The sequence below is a fragment of the Nyctibius grandis genome, chromosome 24 (assembly GCF_013368605.1).
Source record: "Nyctibius grandis isolate bNycGra1 chromosome 24, bNycGra1.pri, whole genome shotgun sequence".
NCBI lineage: Eukaryota > Metazoa > Chordata > Aves > Nyctibiiformes > Nyctibiidae > Nyctibius > Nyctibius grandis.
The window spans coordinates 2154451-2176366 of record NC_090681.1 but is presented as its reverse complement, the minus strand read 5'-3'; the positions used below and the strand labels follow the sequence as shown (position 1 = coordinate 2176366).

The window sequence follows — 21916 nt, the reverse complement described above, 5'->3', positions numbered from 1 at the left end:
AGGCCTTGGCAGTGACTGTGTGGGAGTTTGATTTGGACCCATTCCTCAAAGAACTTAAGCCAAAAAAAAAAAAAAAGTGTGGTTCCTTTAGAGTCTGTTTTAATTTTTAGAGCAAGTTTGCCTGATGGGGCCCTGGAATGGAAATTTGGAAGTCTGGGACAAGTTTCCAACACTTCCCAGACTTCCTGTCCAGAACCTGGACACTTTGCTTAACCAGTACGTTCACCACCTGTAAATTAAGTCACTACTTTTTTCGTATTGTCTGATCTGCTCAGGGTGTGGAGGGGTTGAAACATCCCTTTGTTATTACCCTACGCAGCCTACAGAGAGAACAGTACGGCCCTGAGCTCAGCTGGAGCCTCCAGCTGCTTCAGAAAGAGTCACTGGGTGGTCAAATGGACGCAGTTCCCTTCCAGACAGCGCCAGGCTGAGGAGCGACGTGCTTTCCTCCAGCTGAACACAGGAGGTGGGTGCATTTGGGGCCCTCCCTGCTCTGTCCTCCCAGTGTTTGTTCTGTGAACGTCTTCTGGGAGCAGCTGATGGCTGGTGCGGATGGGGCCGTTCATCAGCTCTTGGAGTAAAACGCCGCGGGGCAGCTTTTAGGGGAGAAAACGTCACCCCGCGCTTGGCGAAACCTCGCCCCGCTGCAGCACAGCCCGGCTCGGGGCTTCTCCCTGCTGCCTCCACGTGGCGTTTTGTCGCCCCGTCTAGGAGCGGTGATTCTGATGGCGGCGGGCAGGGCCGGGGCCGGGCCGGGCCGGGGCCGGGCCGGGCCGGATCTCCGCAGGAAGCGGAAGCCGTGGGAACAGCCGGGCGGGCCGAACCATTGAGGAGAAGGGGGGGAGCGGGCTGTACTACTGCTGCTATACGCTGTCGGGAGGGGGGGGAGTGCTGGCGTGGAAGGGGCCGCGTGCACGTGCGGCCGGAGGGCCAGCCCAAGTGCGCTGGAGCGGGGGGGGGGGGGGCGTACCAAGGGTGACTGGGGACAGCGGGGCGGCGCGTTTCGCTTCGGGCCGTGCTCACGACAGGCTGCGTAGGGCGAGCCGCCCCCGAGCGCTCCGGCCGCGCTGGGAAGGGCCGTGCCAATGCCCAAGGGGAGAAGCGGGCTGTACCAATGCCGCCTCCCTCGCAGGGGGGGGAAGCGTGCCTGTTCCAACAGCAGGGAGATGGAGGGCGCCGTTGCCCGCGGCACGGGAAGGGGGACCCGGCTGGCCGTACGGCAGCCGCACAGCGAGCCACAGCAGCGGGAAGCGAGGCCGCCCCAGCGCCGTTTGTGCCGCGTCGGCATGCCCGGAGCACCCCCGCGGCGGCGGCGGCGGGTGGACGCGCCCGGCGCGCTGAACCGGGGCGAGGGTCGGGGGGGGCGGACCGTACCAATGCCGGATGTGGGTGTGAGGCGGGCCGTGCCAATCAGCGGCGGGCGGGCCGTACCACGGGGCGCGGGCGGGGGAGGGAGCGGCCTGTGCGCGAGGAGCCGTTTGGCGGCGCGCGGGCTCTCGGGTCTCTCCGCGCGGCCGGGCCGGAGCGGGTCGAGCGCAGCCCCAGCCCCGTCACGGGCCCCGCTGGGCCGGGCCCGCCGCCGCCGCTGCGCCCCCTCCTGCTCCTTCCCGTCCCCCGGCCCGGTGTGTGGGAGGCGCCGGGCCCGCTCGGAAGAACGCCGACGCGCTCAATGCCCAGGGTGAGGGGCCGCGGCGGGGAGGAGCCGGGGGGGCTTCGGGTGAGGAGGGACCGGGGGAGACCGGAGCCCCCGCCCTGGGGCGGGCCTGGGCTGCGGCGGTGGAAGGGGGGAGCAGTGGCTCCGGGGCGGCCTGTGGGGCCCCCCCCGGCTCCTTGGGAGGTTTTGAGGGGATTCCCCCGCACTGTGACGTCGGTCTGGGGTGACCTCCGTGGCCTGGAGAGCCTCGTTGGGCCCCCGCGGCTGCTCTGGGGGCTCCTTCTGTGCTCTGGGGGTCCCGCCTGGTCTGCAGGTCTTGTGTGGGGGGTCCTTGCTGGACTGGGAGGCTCTCTTTGGTCTGAGGGGCTGGTTCGGGATGGTCTTTCCTGCTCTGGGGGGGGATTTCCTGCCCTGTGGGGCTTGTTTGGGGAGTCCTTCCGGGCCTGGAGGGCTCCCTTTGGCCTGAGGAGCAGGCTTGGGGGCAGCGCGCTGGCCTGTGAGGTCCCTGCTCTACTTTGGGACTGGTTTTGGGGTGTCCCCCCTGCCTGTGGGCTTGGACTGGTATGAGGGACCCCCATGGCCGGTAAGGCTGGTGTTAGGGAAGTAGCCCTTGCCTGTATTGTTGGGCCGCTTTGTGGGGGATCCCTTCTACCTGCGAGGCTGGTTTGGAGGGTCCTTCCCTCTCCTGTGGGATGGCATTGACTTACTGTGCTCACCCCCCAGGTCTGCAGGGCTGGTTTGTGTGGGTCCCCCCTCAGCTGGGGGGCTGGGATGAGTGGGCCCCAAAGGGATGGTTTAGGGGAGGGAGTCTGCCTTGTAGCTGGGCTCCAGAGGGATGTTCAAGAGGGGGGTTCGTTGCCTGTGGGCTTGCAACAGTGGGAAGATAAGGAAACTGCACAGGGGTTGGTGTGGGTGAATGGGGGGGTCTTGCTTGTACCTGGTATGGGGGGCATTTGGAGGGGTTTGTTTGAGGGGAGGGGGTGTTACTTACTCCTGTGTGTATGTACAGATGGTGGGAGAGTTTGAGAAAGGATGGGAGGGTTGTTTTGGGGGAAGGGGGCCTGCCTTGTGTTAGGCCTGGAGATGGTCTGTAAAGGAAAAAGAATTTCTCTGGGATCTGGGCTGGAAAGTGGAGAGGGGGAAGGCTGGGAGCAATGTTGGGGGGGGGGGATCTTTCTCAGGCTGGAGGGGGGCATGTGCAGCTGGAAAGGAAGGGTGTCCAGGATGTGGTGGTTTTCCTGGGGTTTGAGTGGGGGCAGGGTTGTGAATGCCGAGGCTGGTTTTTGTAGATGGAGGGCTGCTTTGTGGGGTTTGGAGCTGCCTGGGCTGGAAGGGGGGAGCTGATGAAGTCTGGCCAGGGCAGTTGCTAAAGAAAGTACTGGTGTTGCTGAGGGTGCTAGGAGTGACCGGCAGGAAGGTCTGAGACAGGGAGTGGTGTGCTTACTGGGAACGGCTGTGGCTTGCTGCTGAGGGCGTGCTGTGATGGGTGAGGAACCCTCGTTAACGAGAGCCGGAGGTTTGGGATTTGGGGTAGAGGCGAGGCTGCAGGTTGGGAGGTGTTAGAGTATGGGGCTGATCGTAGAAGTGGCCTCTGCTCAGCTGCGGTGATGGTTCCTCGTGGTTCCTTGCTGTGATTAGTCACGATCTGCTTTTTCTCTCGGGGCAGCTGTGTGCTTGTTGGTTTCAGCGCGAGGAGGAGTAAGGCAGAAAGTTGGCTTTTAAAGGCTGCTGTATAAATGGAAACTCGCTGCAAAACTCCCAAAATGAACCAGTTGGGTTCTGACTCAGAACTGCAGTTAGTATTTAAATAAGAAAAAAGATAAACCCACCACTAGCAGCAGCCAGAAAACTCTATCTCTTTGTGACTCAACGTGTAGAAATACTTAGAGTTAATGAACTCAACTGTTGGAAAGAAAAGATCAGTCAGAGTTAAGGTAGGAGTAAGCTCTGTGTAGTATGGATGCACAGCCAGGAACGTCGGCCTCCTTACACAGGGTCTAGTTGTGATGTTTTTACGTACATCTCATAATCACAGGTGATTGACTTCGGGTTTAATTACCTGCAAAGACCTATCATTCTCTTCCACACTCAAACGTTCTCCTGCTATCAGAGCGGAGCTGAGCAGTGATCGCGGCTGGTTTCCTCGTCCTGCCGCCGGACTTTGCCCCGTGCTGGAATGCCGGGTTGGTTCCGCGTTGGGAGGCTGTGAACTGGGAGGGAGAGCGCTGAGGTGCGGCCCTGGGGAGAGCCGGGCGATGCACAGCTCGTGGAAAGGCACGTTTCTGTCCTTGCTTTAAGGAGGACGATCCGTAGCTGAAGCGTAGCGCTTGAGATATTGTGGTGCAAACATAATTTTTGTCACTGGTACAGGTTGTATATTTTGGGGGTGTCTTTGGAGGAGAAAACACCTTGTCAGTGATGTTCCATTGCTGAACTAGCAGAGAGGAGCTCTGTGTCTGCTGTATTTGGGTTAGTTTGACACCTTCTTTGCCTGTGAAAGAGCTGGAGATTTAAACCAGCTCTGTCTAAACAGTGAAAAATAGACTTAATGGCTTGAGAAGCCGGGCTGGAAGTTATTCTTTTTGACACATGTGAATTGCAAGGATGGATCAGGCTGGCACCTATTTAGGCTGATATCGGGCTGATGCATATAATAAGAGAGTATAAAATACCTTTATAGTGGCTGTTGACTTTGGTGTCATCTCGTGGCTCATTTTGTTAATTGTGAAGGGGTAAAGGAGTCTTAAATCTCTTTTTTTCTGTTATAACACCTGAGACGATGGGTTGCTGTCTCTATTCAGGTCACTCTTACGTGTACCTTTTTGTTACCTGTTGTTTCTCTCTGTTCTGTACTAAAAAGTTAAATTCTTTTTGGTCTCTTACGCTGAAAGTCTAGCTCCGCTCGAAATAATGGACTGTGGATTTTAACAATTGAGACTTTGTGGATGTGCAGTGAAATTTATCAGTGAGCTTCAGGTTCAGCTGTCAGACTGAATTCAGCTGCCACAGGAGTGTGGAAAAGGAGCCGACTCTCCACTAAGTCATTTTTTCGGCAGAGGTGTATCACAAATTCAAATAAGTGAGATGAGTAAGATGCAAGTAATTCAGCTCTGTAACTTCATAGAACAATACCCCTGTTGCTGTGTGATTTGAAATTGCTTTTAAGTCCTGCTTGACTCGTTAATGGGTTTTTGGTGGGTTTTTTTGATACTTCATCTTGAAGTGTGAGAATACTTACTCTGAGTTGTCGGGGAGGCTGATGATTTAGCAGGACAGTGTTTTCAAAACCCAACAGCTGATACAGCCTAGAGGACTCAGCATTCTGATTTTTAGGAATGAGCTGTTAGTGTCATACTCATGAACTGTTGTCTAATGTACTTTTGATTGTGCTTAAATGTAATTCTGTGACTTAAACAGGGTAATAGCTTAAATTTCTTTTTCTTAGCGGGGCCTTTTGGTTTTGACTTCAAACAGTTTTAGTAACTTTCAACTTTTTGGGCATAGTATGTAAATAACATTCAAATATGTTCTCTGAAGGGATTTTAAAAACTAGATGCAGGGTGGGGAAGGCGTTCAAAAAATCCCAAGTGTCAGAACAGCATTTTTAACTACGAAGCAGGTCCTGTCTCCCAGGAAAGGAAAGGGCTGGAGCATAAAGCACGCACGCCTATCGATTCTTTCTGAGAGAGCTAATGCAGTACCCAGTCACTCTCCACTGCTGAGCTCTCTGCCTCGATGCCTGTGTCGGTTGTGGTGGTTTGACCTCACCCATATTTCGGGATGGCAGCTAAACTTTTCCTGCATTGCACTCAGTTTGGAGTTGTGCTGCAGGATTGTTCTCTCGACGAGTAGTCTTGCACAGTACACTTGACAATTCTTTCTGTTTCCTGACGTGTCACTTTTAAGTTGAGACCTCTTTAATCTGGACTTTTTTTTTTTCCTTGCCAAGGCAGATCTCTATCTGCTGCCCTGGGTTTTATGGCCTGGGACGGAGCGACTGGGGTAGTGCAAAAGGAAACGCATGAGTCACCCGCAGAACTTGTCAGCAGGCTGGGAGGGAGCTCCGCGGCGGGGGTGGATAGGGTGGAACAGTAAAATTTTTGACCTCACCCCTCTCTAGGCACGTGTCATTCTGAGCAAGCTGCCTTCAGAGAGCACTCAAGAATTTTTTCCAAGAATTTTAGTTCCAGAGTTTTTTTCTCTGTATACTAGGAGAGTATATTTTAGAAGAGATGGTTGCTTTGGTTCTTGCTAGTGTGTGTTTCCACTGTTTTAAGGGTAATTTTGGAGGTCTTGGTGAATTTTTTCACTTGGAAAGCACCTTGTGCTCCAGATGAAACAGGACGTTTTGGTAGTCTGTGGATAGAATGTGGGTCACTTAGCAGGGCAATGCAGGAAGGGGAAGTGAAATATGATGTACACAGTGTCAGGAAAAGCCTGCAGCATCGTGTCAGGATGGCAGTTTTTATGGGATCGAGTTGTGTACCATAGTGCGCTGTGGTGCTGATTTCACGTGTGTAAATGCAAACAGAATGAGGTGTTATAGAAGAGGAAAAATCCAACAGCTCATGACCCGACTTCATTAACACCAAATGTGGATTTTCCCACTCACAGGAAAAAAATTACTTGAGATGGTTTGAAAATACTGGTCTTCAAAACACTGAAGTATTCTTTTAATACTGACTGACAAATTAGCGGGCTCTGCTGTGCATCCTGTGCACGGGGTTATTTTGAAAGGGGATCCAAGTGACCTTTCCAAAGGTATCCGTGTTTAGCAATCTCTGGAAGCTGCAGCTGTCGCAAGCTGTTTGGCTGTGGCGGTGTAGCTAAGGCAGCACTTTTACTGGTGTGTTTTGAAGGAGATGGTGGCACTAGGAATTCCTTACGGTGTTCTTACTTGTTTTTCATTAGACTTGCCTCCCTGAACTCGTACAGGCTCAATACCGAAGAGCCAGCGACTTGCCCTGTTGAAGTATCTAATTTAGGAGTCAAAGCGGTGATAGACGAGGCAGCCACTGGAAATGAATATTGTAGGTGTTGGATTTTTACTTAAGGCAATCTCGAGTGAAGTTTCTATCAAGTCTGGAATGCGTTTAACTGTTCTCTCTTAATTAGTTAATCACCCTGATTTGTTTACGCTAGTTAATAGGACTGCCCCTTGCTTACATTTTAAGTATATTCTTGCACGTCCATAGTATTTTGAAAGACATTCTTCTCAAATTGGCCTCATTAGGCTGTATCAAGCTCTCTCGGTGTGTATGGCTGTGTGAGCGTGAGAGGTGGGGAGCTCACAGTGCTGTTAGTTATAACTTAATTTAGTCCTGCCTGTAGGTGCAGAGACTGTCACAGCTCACTAAGCTTGGTTGTGTAGATAGGCGTCTTGATTGATGATTATTCCCCGATAATTACGTTAAACAACATCAGGAACTGACTCCCAAGCATATCTAGTTCTTTTCAGATGCACGAGTGGATATTGCCTGGCTTGTTTGTGCTGCTGTCTCTGCTTTTTCTCCTCCTCTGGTTACTGATGGAGCTGGTACACCTCATTCGTAGCGTTGACGTGTTGGATACTTCTGCTCCCTTTGTGAGGCCAGCCACATAAAACGTAGTGACTTCTTGGTTTCTCTCCATGTGCTATCTCACTTTCTAAATATAAAAAGTTGAAGGTTAATTGGCTGAAAAATTTTCTTGTTTTGAGTTGTACATAGATCTGGTTACTATTTATTGTCGTCAGTTTGATAGTGCTCAGTTCTGTTGGGATTTTGAAGTGCAAATTTGCTTGCTAATGCAGGGATGAAGACATTTTAAAGTATTTACCTGGGGAGATCAGAAGTTGTAGGCGAGGGTTTTTCCTGTTTTTCATTTTCTTAATTAGAAGCCTGGTTTTTCTTTTTAAATTTTAGCTTAACAGTTGGCAGTTGAAAGTCATGGGAGGAAGGGATATACGTGTCAGTAACCAAACTTTTAAAAATAGGGTTGTGTGCTACATGAACTTCTTATCCTTCTGGAAGTCATTTTTCAGACTTAAATACAGTGCTTTACATTTTTAATCACTCCTTAGCTATTAGCTAATTACATGCTTCAGTAATATTCCTTTGGGGAAGGTAAGATGGTGTCGTTGCTGTTCTGCAGACGAGTTGAGCTACTGAAAGTGGCTTGGCCAAGGTCAGACCACGAGCAGCTGCAGATCTGAGAGTAGGACTTGAGCTGGTGTCTCCCCTTGCCATACTTAATTTACTGGGACACGTTATCTCCATGTGTCCTTTCTTAGTGACTTGGTAAATAGTTTTTACAAAAGACTTTTAACCTAATTGGGTTGAAATTCCCTCTTTGATTTGCTTGAAGGAGGAGAAGTGTAACCATAATGACCTGATCTGATACAACTCACAGTACAAATAGCACTGGGTGAGGCTCTTCCAACCAAATTATTGGTGCCGAAAAGAAAAATGTTCAAAGGATTCGTTTAAATATGACACAATAGCTCTTCGCCTCGCGACGGTGTACTTTGTAATGCTGTAAGCCTCTGGTACTCTGGAGCCAAGTTTTGGTCTCCTATGCCAAGATCTGTTGACCACTGTTTTTATTTAAATGACCTTGTTAGGTCCTAAAAAGTTAGTTTTGAAACTGTTCCTGTAATGTAGGTCTGCAGGTCGCTCTCCAGGACATGTCAGGTGACTGGAGCATGTGTTCAAATGGGGGAAAAACGGGCCAGTATTTGCCTGAAAGAGTTTTTTGCGCAAGTTTTAGGGGTGTTGGACACGTGTGGATGCTGTAGCTGTAGTCGTTCTGTTCCTGGTACATCATAGCTGCAGCAGACTGTAATGCATTTTAACAAATCCTTTGAGTTTTGGTAGTATATATGAGAGAGTTGTGACAAATGTGCAAGAGTTGACAAGTGTGAGGACTTGAATATGATGCGTTTAGATGGGACGCTTCCATCTGGAGTGAGACTTAATCCTGTAGTCATTACACTGATAAAATATTCCAGGATTCATTTCTGAAATTGGTATTTCAGTCACTCAGAGTAAGAACTGCGTTAAGGTCGGGGGAGGTTATTGAAAACATCTTTGTTCTTGCCTCTGGCAACCTAATTAATTATTTTTTTGGCATTGAAAGCTGTTCTTTAAGGAAATAATTGCTGTTCTTTGGGTGATTTTTGACTTTATGTCAATGAAAAAGGTAATTTTGTCGTACTTAATTTGACTATCTTAAAGTGAGGATCTCATTAAAATGTTGAGCGCACCAGAAGTTTGGGGCGTGAACTTCCACGCGTGTGTGTTTTTCCCTAATTGTATTCACTTGAGTGTGCCACGTTGACCTTTCCGCTTGAGTTGCAGGTTTGTGACTTCTGGCTGCTAGTTTGGAGTTTATTCAACTGATTTAAAACTTTTCCCTTAAAAAAGAAGTGTCAGTAGTGATTCTTTGGCTTCATGCTTTTTAAATGCAGTGAAAAGCCATGTTGCTTGTTTAGTATTTCAGCCTTAAGTGTGTTGAGCTAGTTTAGATTAGCTCCTTTTTCATTCCCCTAAACTTCATGCTAGAATTACATTCTCCATCTTTTATTGTTGTTGCTAAAGCATCTATATTTTGAATCCTGTGTGTTAGGACCGGAGGCTGCCGCTGTCTTAATGCCCTGGTCTATAAACACAGATAAGACTGAGAATAAAAAAGTTATTACTGCTAAGTGACCATTGCTTTTGAAATGACTGATTTCTGGAGGATGTCTCCCTATTACTGTTGGGAGTTTGGTGATACAATGTTGGTGAAATTTATCTGCTCGCAAAAGCTCACATATATGGCAGTTACACTCTTATTTCTGCTCGTGCTGCTTGTTTTGTTCAGGAGATAAAGCCACAGCAACACTATTTTTTACATATTTGGGCTTAAGCCACACAGGTATGACTGTACCAACAGGCGCTTTCAAGCGTGTACTTGGCTTTGTGATCTTTTCTCCTCTTCCAGGGCACCTGGGTGGGAGGGAGGGGCCGCAGAGAGCACAGAAAGGTTTCCTTGTTCTCGGTTCCGGTGCCTGGCTGCCAGGAACAGCAGTTCCAAGAAGTCCCGTGTCTCTGGGCTGGAGCGTACTCGGTGCCGAAAGAATATTGGGGATTACGGCTGTCGGGAGTCCAGTAAAGCCTGATTTTTGTTTGTTTGTTGAACATAGTCTTATCTAGTCTAATTTGAGTTTCTCAAATAGGTCAAATTAGTCAACATTTGGTGTTTCTGGAAGTAGAAGCAACAAGTCCTCTGACATGATGTTTTTATTCTTTTAGGTGTTCTGTTGGAATATACGTCGCACATTTATGGCGATTCTGAGCGTGAGGGCAGACTTCTGCCAGGCCCAGCACAGCATCCTGGCTGACAAGTGAGCTGAGCGCAGGGGGTTCTACGTGCCATAATTACTTTGCCTTGAAGACTCCAGACACAGCGAACACACTCAAATATATGGGATATCTTCTGCATATTGGAAGCATATTCCTTTTACTGACTCTAGCAAAACTAAGCATCAAGAAAACAAAGTGGAGAGAAAATCTGCCCTTACTTTTTTGCCTCACCAGTGCCTAAATGTAGAACAGGCTGCCTAGTCTTGCATGTAGTCAGAATTTTTGGGGTCTGAAGGATACCACCTGCAGTAATTGAGGCCGAAGTTGAATTCAAGTGGATTCTGAAGCAAACCTGCTTTTCTAGAAGCGAATTCTTTAAGGAACAAACACATCAAAGCAAGCTCTGATCAATCCCAGGCATTTTAGTGGTCTTTTTAATGTTTTCTGCTGTGAAACGTTTCCAAGGTTATTGATTTTTTTTTTTTAATTTTAATTTTTTTTTGGCCCCTTATACATTTTGTTTGCCATTATGAACCGTCCAGCCCCCGTGGAAATTACTTATGAGAATATGCGTTTCCTGATCACTCACAACCCAACCAATGCAACCCTCAGCAAGTTCATAGAGGTAAGGCAGTCAAAAAAGTATCCTCCTTCTTTCCTTATATGCTCATAGTTTCTGTAGAAGTGCTGAACAGTCATTCTTCACACCCGTTGCTCAATGCTTTGGCTGTGTTACATGTTACTTGAAACTTAAGGTGTTATCTTTAATATATTGTTCAGTATGAGAAGAGAATCCACTGATTACTTTTTCCAAAGTCCTGCATTTCTTTAATTGCAAGAGGCTGGATGAGCTTCCATTTTAGAGTACAAACACACACCCTTGCCATCGTTTGTGTCCTGGTTTCTCAAGGACTGCATGTTCTGCAATTCTAAGTGTTATTTTTCATTAAATAATGCAGTGCTTCTAATATATCTATTGCTCATCTTTTGGCTTTTAAAGAAGTAGTTAACAGAATTGTAGCTGATTTCTGACCTTTCTTCTCCCTCAGAGTAGGATTAAGTGCAATACTTAAACTGTTTTAGTTTACAGGATGTGTTGTCAAACTGCCCTACTTATCCCAGAATTGTCAGAGATTTCAGGTGCCAGAATTTATCCAGGAAAAATGATATCTGCCTGGGTCGAACTGTGGGAAGAGTCAGTTATGATGGGCAGAGGATAACACCATTACTGACACAGTAAAATCTTAAATACTGCAGAATTTAATAGTCAGCTTTCTGAAAAAGTAACAGATGGTATCATCAGAGAAGTACCAGTACAGTGTATTTCTGCATCCTCGTTTGCCCCAAACCTGTTATATCTCTGTGCCCTTCTGCCTTGTATCTAGAGGACTTATCTTGCGTATGCAGGTCTTTTTCATTCCAAAGAGATCCTGTCATCTGATACTGATGTCTGACTGTGGCTATTAACAGACTTCCATCACTTAGCAGTGTGCTCTTCACCATGAATCTGCTCAGATATTAGTGGTTAATTTTGTCTGAAAGCCACTTTATAGATATATTTTTTTCCCATTATTGTGGACTGTCTTCCTTTTTCAGGAGTCTTGACTCTGGAGTAGATATTATTGCTACTTGTTAGAAGTTAGTGATTCAGTCCAGACACGAGAGGAAATTCTGCTTGCTGTATGAACCTTCAAAGTGAACTGGAACAGCTTTTGTTTGATCTTCTGATTATTTGTCTAGCACAATGTGCTACTTATAGTGCATTACAAGGAAGCCAGAGTATGGTGGGGTGTGTGTTCTGTTCCTCCCTGCTTCAAAATGTCAACACTGGCTGAAGCAAACAGTTCCAGGCTTCTATTTAAAGAGAAGAAGAAGCTGTGTGTAGAATATAAGCAGCTATTAATTTTGCTCTTATATATGCAATTATTTTCCACCTTGTCTCTTAGAGAAGAAGAATTCGGAGGTGTTTCATACTTATTCCTGTTACTTGTAACCCTTGTCCTAATGCAGGCCATGAGTTGGCCCTTGCTCCTTCATCGTGTAGTCACCTTGGAGCTGTGCAACAGTTGCTGTACCACTTACACTGTGTAAAATGTTGAGTTTTGTAGCTGATGAGAAAGTTCTTTAATGCTTCGCTCTGTCAGTGTGCTCACACGTTTTCCTTTTTCTTGAAGGAGCTGAAGAAGTACGGAGTGACAACCTTGGTGCGAGTTTGTGATGCCACTTACGATCAAGCTCCTATCGAAAAAGAAGGAATCCAGGTTCTAGTGAGTTGCCTTTAAAACTGTCTAAAATGAAAAATCACTTGTCTAGAAGACGTGGGGATGGCCTTCATGCTTTGGGCAAGAGCTTACCACTGTTTCAGATTGGCCAAAAGCAATGGGATCCCCTGCGTCAGCTCAGGCTGGTTTTGAGAAACTCTCTGTACTTTTGTGAAAGGTACTTGCTGGTTCATTACTGTTGCCTGAGCGCTTGGGAATGTCTGTTCCTGGATTTCTGGATTTGTCGAGATATTTTGGTTGCCTTTTATTGACTAGGTTGATACTAATCCAGTGTTCAGCCTTGTGATCCGTACAGGTTGGATCCATACAGGTTGGGTACATCTTTTCTGTAGATACAGCACTCCTTGGCTTTGCTGTTGACCTCAGGATGCAGATAAATCTCCCTTCTCTCGCTTGTTCAAAAAGTGCCACCTTTGGAGACTACAGCTGACACATTGATAGAGGTTTCCATGGACTGGCTGTAGCAGAGTATTGATCGATAGCCTCATCACTGCTCACCTCTGAATGGAGCCTGGCTGCTGGGGGCTTCCCTCTGCAGCAGGTGGAATTCCTTAACTGCTGCTCGTAGTTAACATTATGCAATGACTGTCTGACTCTATGGTCTATTGCTTGGTGTTTTAGGTGAGGTTTTTTTAATAGGTGTGTGCTCATACTAAGCTTGCAGGCGGTATTTTTCCAGGCAATACTTCTGAATTATTACAGTGTGTCAGATATAATCAGTTTATTTTACTGGAATGAGTAATACTGTGTTGTGAAGGCCAGAAATTGCATCTTGCCCTCTTGTTGCAGGTAGTCAGTCTTTTATTGCCTCTTGATTTTTATGGCTCAGTTGGAGGAAAACTTCTGCAGTTTTCCATTGGGAGAAAAACTTGTATCCTGGCGTATCTCTGAAAACTCCATGTACAGGTTGGTCAGGTTTCTTGGCTCCCAGCTCTAGTAAGGCTTTACTCTAGTTCCAGGCAGCCACGTGTGCTGCAGTGTTGTTGGAAAAATCAGTCATTACCGGGCTGCCAGTGCTCCTCAGGCTGCGCTCTGGAATAGCGTTTTTGCTCGCTCTAGAGCTGTCTTGGACTTGGGCATCGCAGTATTTTTGGGCATGCTGCTGTGAAACCTCTAGCTGAGGTACTCCTAAGGTTGGCAGAGACTGGAAGGATTAAACTTCTGGTGTGGAAGCCCTCAGAGCCTTGATTTAAGCTGGGGCTTAGGGTATTTCAGTGTTTTGGTGTCAGAGCACAGATCTGAGTTCTTCCTAGAAGAGTTAGGACAGTTTTGCAGGTGTGCAGCTCTGCTGGGGTGGCTGCCCTGTGAGGCCAGCTGACCTTGGCTTCTGCAGCTGTGAGAAAAGTCCACCTTCCAGATCCACGGCCGGGGCCCCCGGGGCAGCTGCAGGAGCCGGGGAGTGCTCTGTGCTCTGGAGCCTGCGCTTCTGAGATAGTTGGGGGATTTTGGTTCTCAAGAAACTTGAAAAACTTGCTGTTGGCTAGGTTTGAACTGAAACCAGTTTTTTAAGGAAGCTTTTCTGAAAGCTGGAAATGCTGTTTCCGCCGGCTCTGCGAAGCGCCGTTCTGTTGGAGAGCCTTTCACTGAGTAACATGTGCGAGAGTCTTGTGTCTGTACACGCTTGCCTCAGCTAAGGAGCCTCTCTGCATTTTTATGTACCCGTTCTCAGTATTCCACTGCTGCAGAAGGTGAAACAGGAGAGAGCATAAATCCACCAGGCATCTGTTAAGGGTAACAGAAAGCAGGAGGTGGCAGGGATCATGCTCCTGATGATCCCAGTCATAAGGTTGTCTTAGTAATTTACCATATTATAGTGTTTTGCTTTTTGAGGTACGTTTAACTAGTCACAGACATGCCCACCTCCTGTATAGCTTTCCCTTCCTACGAATGCATGTTTTCAATGCAGAGTCCTGTTGCTCTTCAGAAATGGTATTGAATTACCATCTGGCTGAGAAAATAACACGTCACTATTTAAAGCTAATATTTGCTTGCAAAAATAACATTAAGATTAAAAACACAGCCCGAGAGAGATTAGTGTCTATTTTAAAACTGTTGAGGTCAAAAGCGTAGTGAAACCCCTGAAAATGAGAGCATTTGAGCAAAGCCTGCTCTCATGCCGTGACACTGGATCAGGCACTGGCAAGATGGGTAGAATGTGGCAGCTGGAGAGTTGCTTTGGCAGATGGCAGAGTGAGAAAGTAGAGAATTAGATGTTCCATGTTTGAAGTAGTACTATTGCGTGCGCATGTTTATCAACAGATTAAATCCAGGAGACAGGAGGCGGGGATGGATTTAGTTTCCGTGGGCTTCTGCAGTTCTTAGTTATGTTCATGTGTAAAGTTTTGTAACGTGGAAATGCTACATCTGAAAAACTGGAAGGTTTTTTTTCCTGGAAGTATTTTTGCACTGACTGGCAACCAAAGAGGCTGTGATAGTTTTGTTCATCTTCAGGATCTAAGACACGTTTCATTATTCTCCTTCTATTGGTCATTTACTGTTCATCCCTGGATCAGACTTTCTGTAGGCTCCCTGCCCTCCAGAACGGCCATCGCCTGAGGGCTAGCAGGCAGTCGGGAGTGCCCGTGTTAGAGATGTGACTTCATTGCCATCTGACATTTACTGCATTGCCGTGGCCTCTGGCACTGAAGGTGGGAAAGTTCCACGCCGGTGGCTGTGATCCCGTCCTATGGAGATGCTGGCAGTTCTGGGAGCGTTCTGCTCCTGTGACTTCTTTGCGAGTTACGCGGGTTTTGAAGAAAGGGGTCTTTGTCACCTTAAAGTCCTGTTGCTTCTTGGTCATCTCAGTTCTGCGTTGCCAATCCTGCATCATTGCTGGCTGACAAACCCCGAGCTGTTCTGCTGAGCAAGGCTGCTCCAGATAAAGGGTAAATAAGAATAACCCTTTCTTGCCTATCATCCTTCCCAGCTACTGCAGGGTGGCACAGAAGAACTATATTTTCTGTTTGTACAATCTCGGTGCATCATCCTGGTTATTAATGACTGTTTCGGTGTGGAGCTTAGGAGTTTGTTTTCTATCCTGACAGGAGTTCAGAGGTGATGCTGGGAGAACTCATAATCAGGAAAATAACTGCAAAACTTTGCTGGAGTTACTCCTCTAGTCCTGGAATTATTCTCGTTCCTCATTCTGGGCAGTGTCCCATGCAGGAGTGTGTTGTCAGTGCTAATTTAACATCAGTGGTGTACCATTCCTGGGAAGGTGATGATCTGTGGGGAGATGACGATTGTCGATAATTCAGGCCAGCACAAGAGTTGTGTGGACACGATGGTTAACATGTAAGCTAAAGCAGGGCAGTAACCTCCTGTATTTGGTCTGAAGGAAAGGATTTAATTTAATCCAAAACTAGGACAGAGAACTGACGTGTAAATCCTGTTGTTAGCAAGGCAGTTTCAGATGAAAACATCTTGCAGTGGGTAATGCCTCTTCTCTTGGCAGCCCATACATCCTGGGACAGTGGATGACACTAGGCCTAAAATAACATAGCTAGCAGTGTGTGATTGAGTGGAAAATCTCGTAAAAGCCTTTTATTAGAACAAGTTTTACTTTAGGATCTTGTTTCTATAGCCTTGTATTTTGCCGTGTTGTCCCAGATACTTTTAATTTTCCATTTGCTTTTAAAAAGTTCTCTGCACTCTTCAGGCTTTGTGTGTCTTGCTGAATTAATCGCATATAAAGTTATTTCAGTCACTTAAAAGCTTTTTGGTTGTGTCGTTCCGAGGCGCAGATTTCCACCTTGCAGCTCTAAGTGCTCACACATTTATAAGGTGCTCTTGGGCTGAGGTCTCTCCTGAGCTGTACTTGCTGTTCAGGAAGTATTAGGGTGGCAATAAGTGTGTTTCAAAATGAAACGTCTGGCGGATTTTTACCTTTGGTCGTGCTTGTTCAGAGTTTCTGTGTGCTTCTTTCAGGCTTCAAGAGGGTATTTATTCATGTTAACCTGTTCTCAAGATACTACATGAAAGACTTGTCCCTAACCAGTAAGGGAAGAAGAGGCCTCCTTTCAAAGCCGTTTCCCTACAGTTTGAAGAGGTTGTTGAATAATATGAAACTCTGGCTATGAGCCTCTTGTAAAATATATTGCAGTCATCTAATGAAAAGTGCTAAATAACTCCTAAGTATTTTTTCCCTTGCATCTAGGAGTGCTCTTTCTACAGCACTCCCTGTGTATGAGGAGATTATAAAGCATGTGATGTTGTGCGTGGTCTTGAAATGTAGGACATGTAGTACTCCACTTAGCACAAGTTCCAGGAGAGAGCTGTGACCTCAACAAAATGGGAAGCCTCTCACGTGTAATTTTGATTGATGGCCACGTTGATGATATTAAGTGTGGCCTAGGTGGTTTAAATGTTGGCTGCCCCCTTAATAGGCAGAAATGTGATTGTAAATCCTGCTTAGTTGTTGACTTTGCCTCTTCTTTTTTTGCTTGTGAATGTGGGTTTTTTTGACTTGAAAATACGTGGTAATTTTAGCTGTCTTGCTTATTGGATTCATGGCAGCTGGACAAGCTGATGTGTTTGAGTTGTTATGAAGTACCTTCTCCTCTGCTGATCCCCTTGAATTATCAAGAACTAGCTTCTCCCCTGTACAGAGTCTGCAGGACAAATAGTATTTTAAAAGGTTGACACAAGCACAGGCAGAAGTCTACAGAGTTCTCATCTTTCAAATGTTTATTTGAAATGTCTATTGATTTTTACATTTTTTTAATAAAGTGAGATTTCAAGGGCAGCTGTTTTTCTAAAAATTCTATACTACAAAGGAGTTAGTGTAGAGTTTTATTGAAATTTTATTGAAAAGTGCAATTAAATGGTTGCTAAACATTTAGTGTTGCATTATGATATTGACTTGCAAACTTATGTGCAACCAGAAAAATACCCACAGAGCTGTTTGTGTAATATGCACTTCTTGCTGAATGCAATATTTTCCTTCTCCCAGTTCTGTTTACCTTGCTGGTGATTATGGATTGAAATCCATATAGCTAACGTCCTTTTTTTCCTCAAAGGACTGGCCGTTTGATGATGGAGCACCACCCCCGAATCAGATAGTTGACGACTGGCTAAACCTGTTGAAAACCAAATTCCGTGAAGAGCCTGGATGCTGTGTCGCTGTTCACTGTGTTGCAGGGTTGGGAAGGTCGGTATTGCCCTGTCTTGTTTTTATACTGGCCTTAAAGTTAGTTTATTTGTTTGGGAGGTGGGTCATGGAAGGTGTTAAGTAAATGCCAGTTTCTCTGTTTTCTCCCAAATAACACTTTAAAGCAGCAGCATCAAGTTTGTGTCATTAAAGCAAGAGAGACTTATTGCAGCTTAAAAATCTTCAGTAATTTCATAACTCTGATCTGGGATTAGAGGAAAAACTTGGATTGTTCAGAACACTTCTGTTAGATGTGAATGACATGAGCAATTAGAGATGCTGTTAATTTGAAAGCGTGTGTCTTTCTGTGAGAACGATAAAATCTCTTGTGCTTCTTACAAATGTAGTATACATGTATAGTACAATTTTTAAGGCTGTACAGTTGTTTTTTTTCATTTTCTCCTGTTTTTAGCTGGTATACTATTAAGCATGTGGTAATTAAAAAAAAAAAAATTTAGAAAAACTGGTTCAATTACTTTCTTACTCTAAAGTGGCTTCACTTCAGTAGTAAGAAGAGTTAGGCTTGTATTTCTTGCTCACATGCAGACTGATGTTTCTCTCCTCGCCACTCAAAATATAAATTCCTTCTTTGGGAAGAACTTCCTTTCAAGGTGAAATAAAAAAAGACCGATTTGGGAAAGCTAAATGCTACATTCACGTTGCCAACTGTAGTCTCTGAATGTTATATTTATCCTATGGGCTAGGAGGAAATGGAGCTTAAGTGTTAGTAGTCTTACAATAACCATAGGACTGCTGATATTTAAGGATATGAATGGGTGGGCAAAAAAGGTGGCTTAAAGAAGTCAAGTAAGTACAGAGCTGGAGTGTGTCAAGCTCTTAAATTGCCACCTCTAGAGAAGAGATAGGGGAAATGAAGAGGTAGAGGGAGAAACAGCCAATATTTAAAGCCACAAGAGCCAAAAACCCAAGGCAATTAACATTTGTTTATCCATTTCTGCTCTATTTTTATCTGAGGCACATCTTTAGAAAGGTGACCACGTGTAACTCAAGTGATTTTTCAACTCTCCTGTTTCTTGCATAATACCAGGCCAAAGGGTACCAGCAGCTTCCCCTGTTCTGTCACACAGACTCGTGTTGTGTATCTGTTCCTTACAGAATGACCTTTTTGCTGTTGTTCTCACACTACTTCTGGCAGAGGGAAAAGCAAGAGCTTGGCAGATTTTGCTTTTATCTGGAAAACTGTCTACCTGTAGTAGGGAATTGAACTTCAACTATAGTAAAAAGAGACGGGATTTTTTTTTTTCTTTAAAGTTACTTTTGAAGTTTAAATTGTTTCCTTTGGAAAGTGAAGAATTGTGTTTATGCAGGTGCAGGTGGCAGTGATAGTGAGAGTTGTTTCTCCTGAGCTGTGTTTTCTTTTAGCCACAGTACAAGTTGTCCAGTTGCTGGCACCTGTTTAACCCTTTACTACTCTACTGGCAGAGGTGCCTGTTGCAACTGTGCGAGGTCAGCGGCGTGAGCATCAATCCAGGAGAAAGTCTGTGTGTGCTGTGATTTCAGCTTGTCTGAAAAGCCAGCTCCTTACCTTTAACTGATTTCCAAAATGTGCACCTCAAAGGAGAAATTTTTATTCTCTTGTTTCTGGAATGCTCAGTTCCACATACAGCACTTAATTAAAACAAATACGATCTATAGAAGTCTGTTCAATGCTTCATAGATCTGTCTCATTTATAGCTAAATGTACAGTGTCCTAAGAAGCAAAGTGTATGCAAGAGGTATTACACACTTGTTTTAGCAAAGTAGAAAATTAGGTTATAGTGAAATGAGAAAGCGTAAAAATCTAGAATTATTGTATTGTGCCCCAAACACTGAGGAGCTATTGATTTTTATTTTTTGGATGCAGGACTGTCTACTAAAAGAAATTTTGTATTAGGTACTCAGCAGGCAAATGTCTCTGTAGATAATGCTTAAAGAGAAAATACTGAAGCTATTTGTTTAGAGATTAATTTGATGTGTTTTGAGGGGTTCAATATATCATTTCTCCAGATCTTCCTTAAATACTGATTTCTCCTTCAGGGCTCCTGTCCTGGTTGCACTTGCTCTCATTGAATGTGGAATGAAGTACGAAGATGCAGTTCAGTTTATAAGGCAGTAAGTTAAACTTCCCCATTCCCAACACATCTCTCTATTTACGTTGTATTTGAGCAGTGTGTATCTTCAGCAAAGTTCGTTAGGTTTCTGGTTTATTTTCTAGTAGCTATATCCTGACAATAATGGATATGACTTTGTGATAGTGCTGAGGCTCGTGCCCTTTCCTCTCTTCAGAGATGAGGATTAAAAGGTGATCTCTCCTTTTTTTTAAAAAAAAATCTGGGCTTGTATACTAAGCCATTGACCTAAGACTCAAAGATTTTGAACTTGGGGAGAAAAAATGACTAGGCTGGGGCTGTAAAAAGTCGTGGATGGATTGAACATGCACTAGTTGCTCCTAATTAAAAAAAAAAAAACTTCTAGTGAGGTTGGGCCCTCAAGCAGAATTTCTATGGCAAGTAGGTGAGCATCAGCACCCCTGCGGGTGGTGGGGGTGAGTGTATTACCCACCCAGGACATGTCAGCAATCACCCTGTCTGGAAAATAACAGAACTGGTGAAGGGTGAGACTGCTGAGCTCTGTTGGTTTAGTGCTAATATCAGATCTTGAAATGAAGCCCAGCAGGTAAGACTGTGTTGAATGAGCTTTGCCAAAAAAGCAATTCATCCTGTTATGGATTCCCAGGGTCTTCAGTTTTCTTTGTAAACTGTATTGCTGTCAACAGATTTTTCTGACTTTTTTTCTTTCTTAAATTCCTTTTTTCTCTTCCTGGGTATGGTACCTTTTATATAGCTCTTTTCTGAGAACCTCTTATATATTTATATCCGAATGTCATGGTCTTACTTAGCTAATATAATAAGTAGCACATGCATCTGCAAGGAAAGGGTGACCTTGATGTTGTTCAGTGACAGCTGCTGGCGGTGGAAATAAACTCTCCCAATCCGAGAAAATAGGCTGAAATGTGCTAACTGGATTTTGATTTTAATACTGGCATGTAGGTGATGCACTGCATGTGCTGGCCTGGTTTATCCTTCCTCCGAATGTCAGTGGATACGGCACCAAACCAAAATGCTGTTCTGTAGATAGAGAAAAGCTTTGAAATGAAGACTGATCTGCCTTAGAATGTATATGGTGATCCAAGCAGTACTTTTTTCCATTGATATTAGCCTTCATTCTCTTTGTTTTAGGAAAAGGAGGGGAGCTTTCAATTCCAAACAGCTGCTTTACCTTGAGAAATACCGACCTAAGATGCGATTACGCTTCAAAGATGCCAACGGTCACTGCTGTGTTCAATAAAAAAAAAAATAAATCTCAAACGAAGGCAGAAGTTAGCATGGCTGTTTTCTGGACTCTTGGCACCTGGAAATGTGAATCTGGAATCAAACTACGTCATCAAATTAGTGGTGGAGTCAGTGCTCCTCAACCTCTGTCCTAGTGGTGGTGATGATTGAAAAAAATAAAAATAAAAAAAAAATATTAAGAGAAACATTTCAGTGAAGGATTGTTTTCTCCTTAAGCTGCAGTTTGAACATCTGCAAGGAGAAAATCAGTTTCTGAACCTTCTGTATTTTTAACTTTTTAAGAAAAGAAATAAAGTAAATTTTATGTCTAAGGAAAACCAGCAGAGCATTGGCTTGTGCAGAAAGTATTTTCTTGATTTGAGGAAAGTACCCCACAGTTAGGGCCTGATACATTAATTCTCTTTTAAATGGAGTTGCCTTTTTTTTTTTTTAGCCTTGCTGGGAGCTGGCAGAGAGATGTGAGGAGGGGCCTTTGGTGCTGTATGGGAGCAGTCTGACAGCCTTAAGCCCAACCTGGGCATGTTCTAGCGATTCAGTGATGTCTTGTGTTGTATGTCTACGTGGTGTTCAGACTCTGCAGGTGTGAAAAAGCTTCCTGGTGGGCTTTAACAGAAGACTCGCTGCCTAATATCTTTGGTGAATCTGCTCAAGGCCTTTCCTGGCTGGTGGGAGATAGTGCTTTTAACTGTGTGGGTGTGTGTGCGTGTGCACGTGTGTGTGATTTTATGTGTGTGTGTGTGTGTGTCAGTCTTATTTTTCCAAAGAATTGGGCTGAAATGTTAATTGTCTTTCTGTTGCTAGATAGAAAAATTTATCTCAGCAGAAGACTGATGTTCGAAAGCGTCCTAGGTGAGCAAGGGGCAATTCAGACAAGGACTTAAAATTAATTTATCTGTCATAAGGAAGAAGAAAAGGCTTTTTGCTGCTGTCCAGATTCTCTGCCTTGCTGAACACAGTAAATCAGGATTTGGGGTGAGGGTCTGATTTGTGTGGTGTATGAGGTAAAGATGATACGCACACCGACACGCGGTCCCTGAGTAAATGCCTAGTGTGGGTATTTCCCCAGACCAGCCCTCGTGTACAGTTCAGTTTAACCACTGATTGCCTTGTTGTTTTTTATTAGGCCCTTTGGGAGGGAGAATCTCTAGTTACAC

The 21916-nt window shown here is 45.2% G+C and overlaps 1 protein-coding gene across 2 annotated transcripts; it reads left to right on the top strand.

Moving 5' to 3' along the window:
* Nucleotides 1-1496: 1496 nt before the first annotated feature.
* PTP4A2 (protein tyrosine phosphatase 4A2) lies at nucleotides 1497-21079 on the top strand. 2 transcript variants are annotated; one of them, XM_068417705.1, is made up of 6 exons: nucleotides 1497-1678; nucleotides 9928-10603; nucleotides 12153-12245; nucleotides 17279-17409; nucleotides 19447-19521; nucleotides 20649-21079. In XM_068417705.1, the coding sequence occupies exons 2-6, from the start codon at nucleotides 10508-10510 to the stop codon at nucleotides 20755-20757; spliced, it is 504 nt and encodes a 167-aa protein (XP_068273806.1). In that variant the 5' UTR covers nucleotides 1497-1678; nucleotides 9928-10507; the 3' UTR covers nucleotides 20758-21079. The 2 variants fall into 2 exon arrangements, with proteins under 2 accessions (XP_068273806.1, XP_068273807.1); XM_068417706.1 differs by lacking the exon at nucleotides 1497-1678 and adding an exon at nucleotides 1824-1967.
* The last annotated feature ends 837 nt before the right edge of the window (nucleotides 21080-21916 follow it).

Excerpts from the sequence above, each read along its gene's own strand:
- PTP4A2 (XM_068417705.1), top strand. The coding sequence starts at position 10,508 with ATGAACCGTCCAGCCCCCGTGGAAATTACTTATGAGAATATGCGTTTC. Across the intron at positions 10,604-12,152 it reads CCCTCAGCAAGTTCATAGAG|GAGCTGAAGAAGTACGGAGT; the intron begins GTAAGGCAGTCA and ends TTTTTCTTGAAG. Across the intron at positions 19,522-20,648 it reads GCAGTTCAGTTTATAAGGCA|GAAAAGGAGGGGAGCTTTCA; the intron begins GTAAGTTAAACT and ends TCTTTGTTTTAG.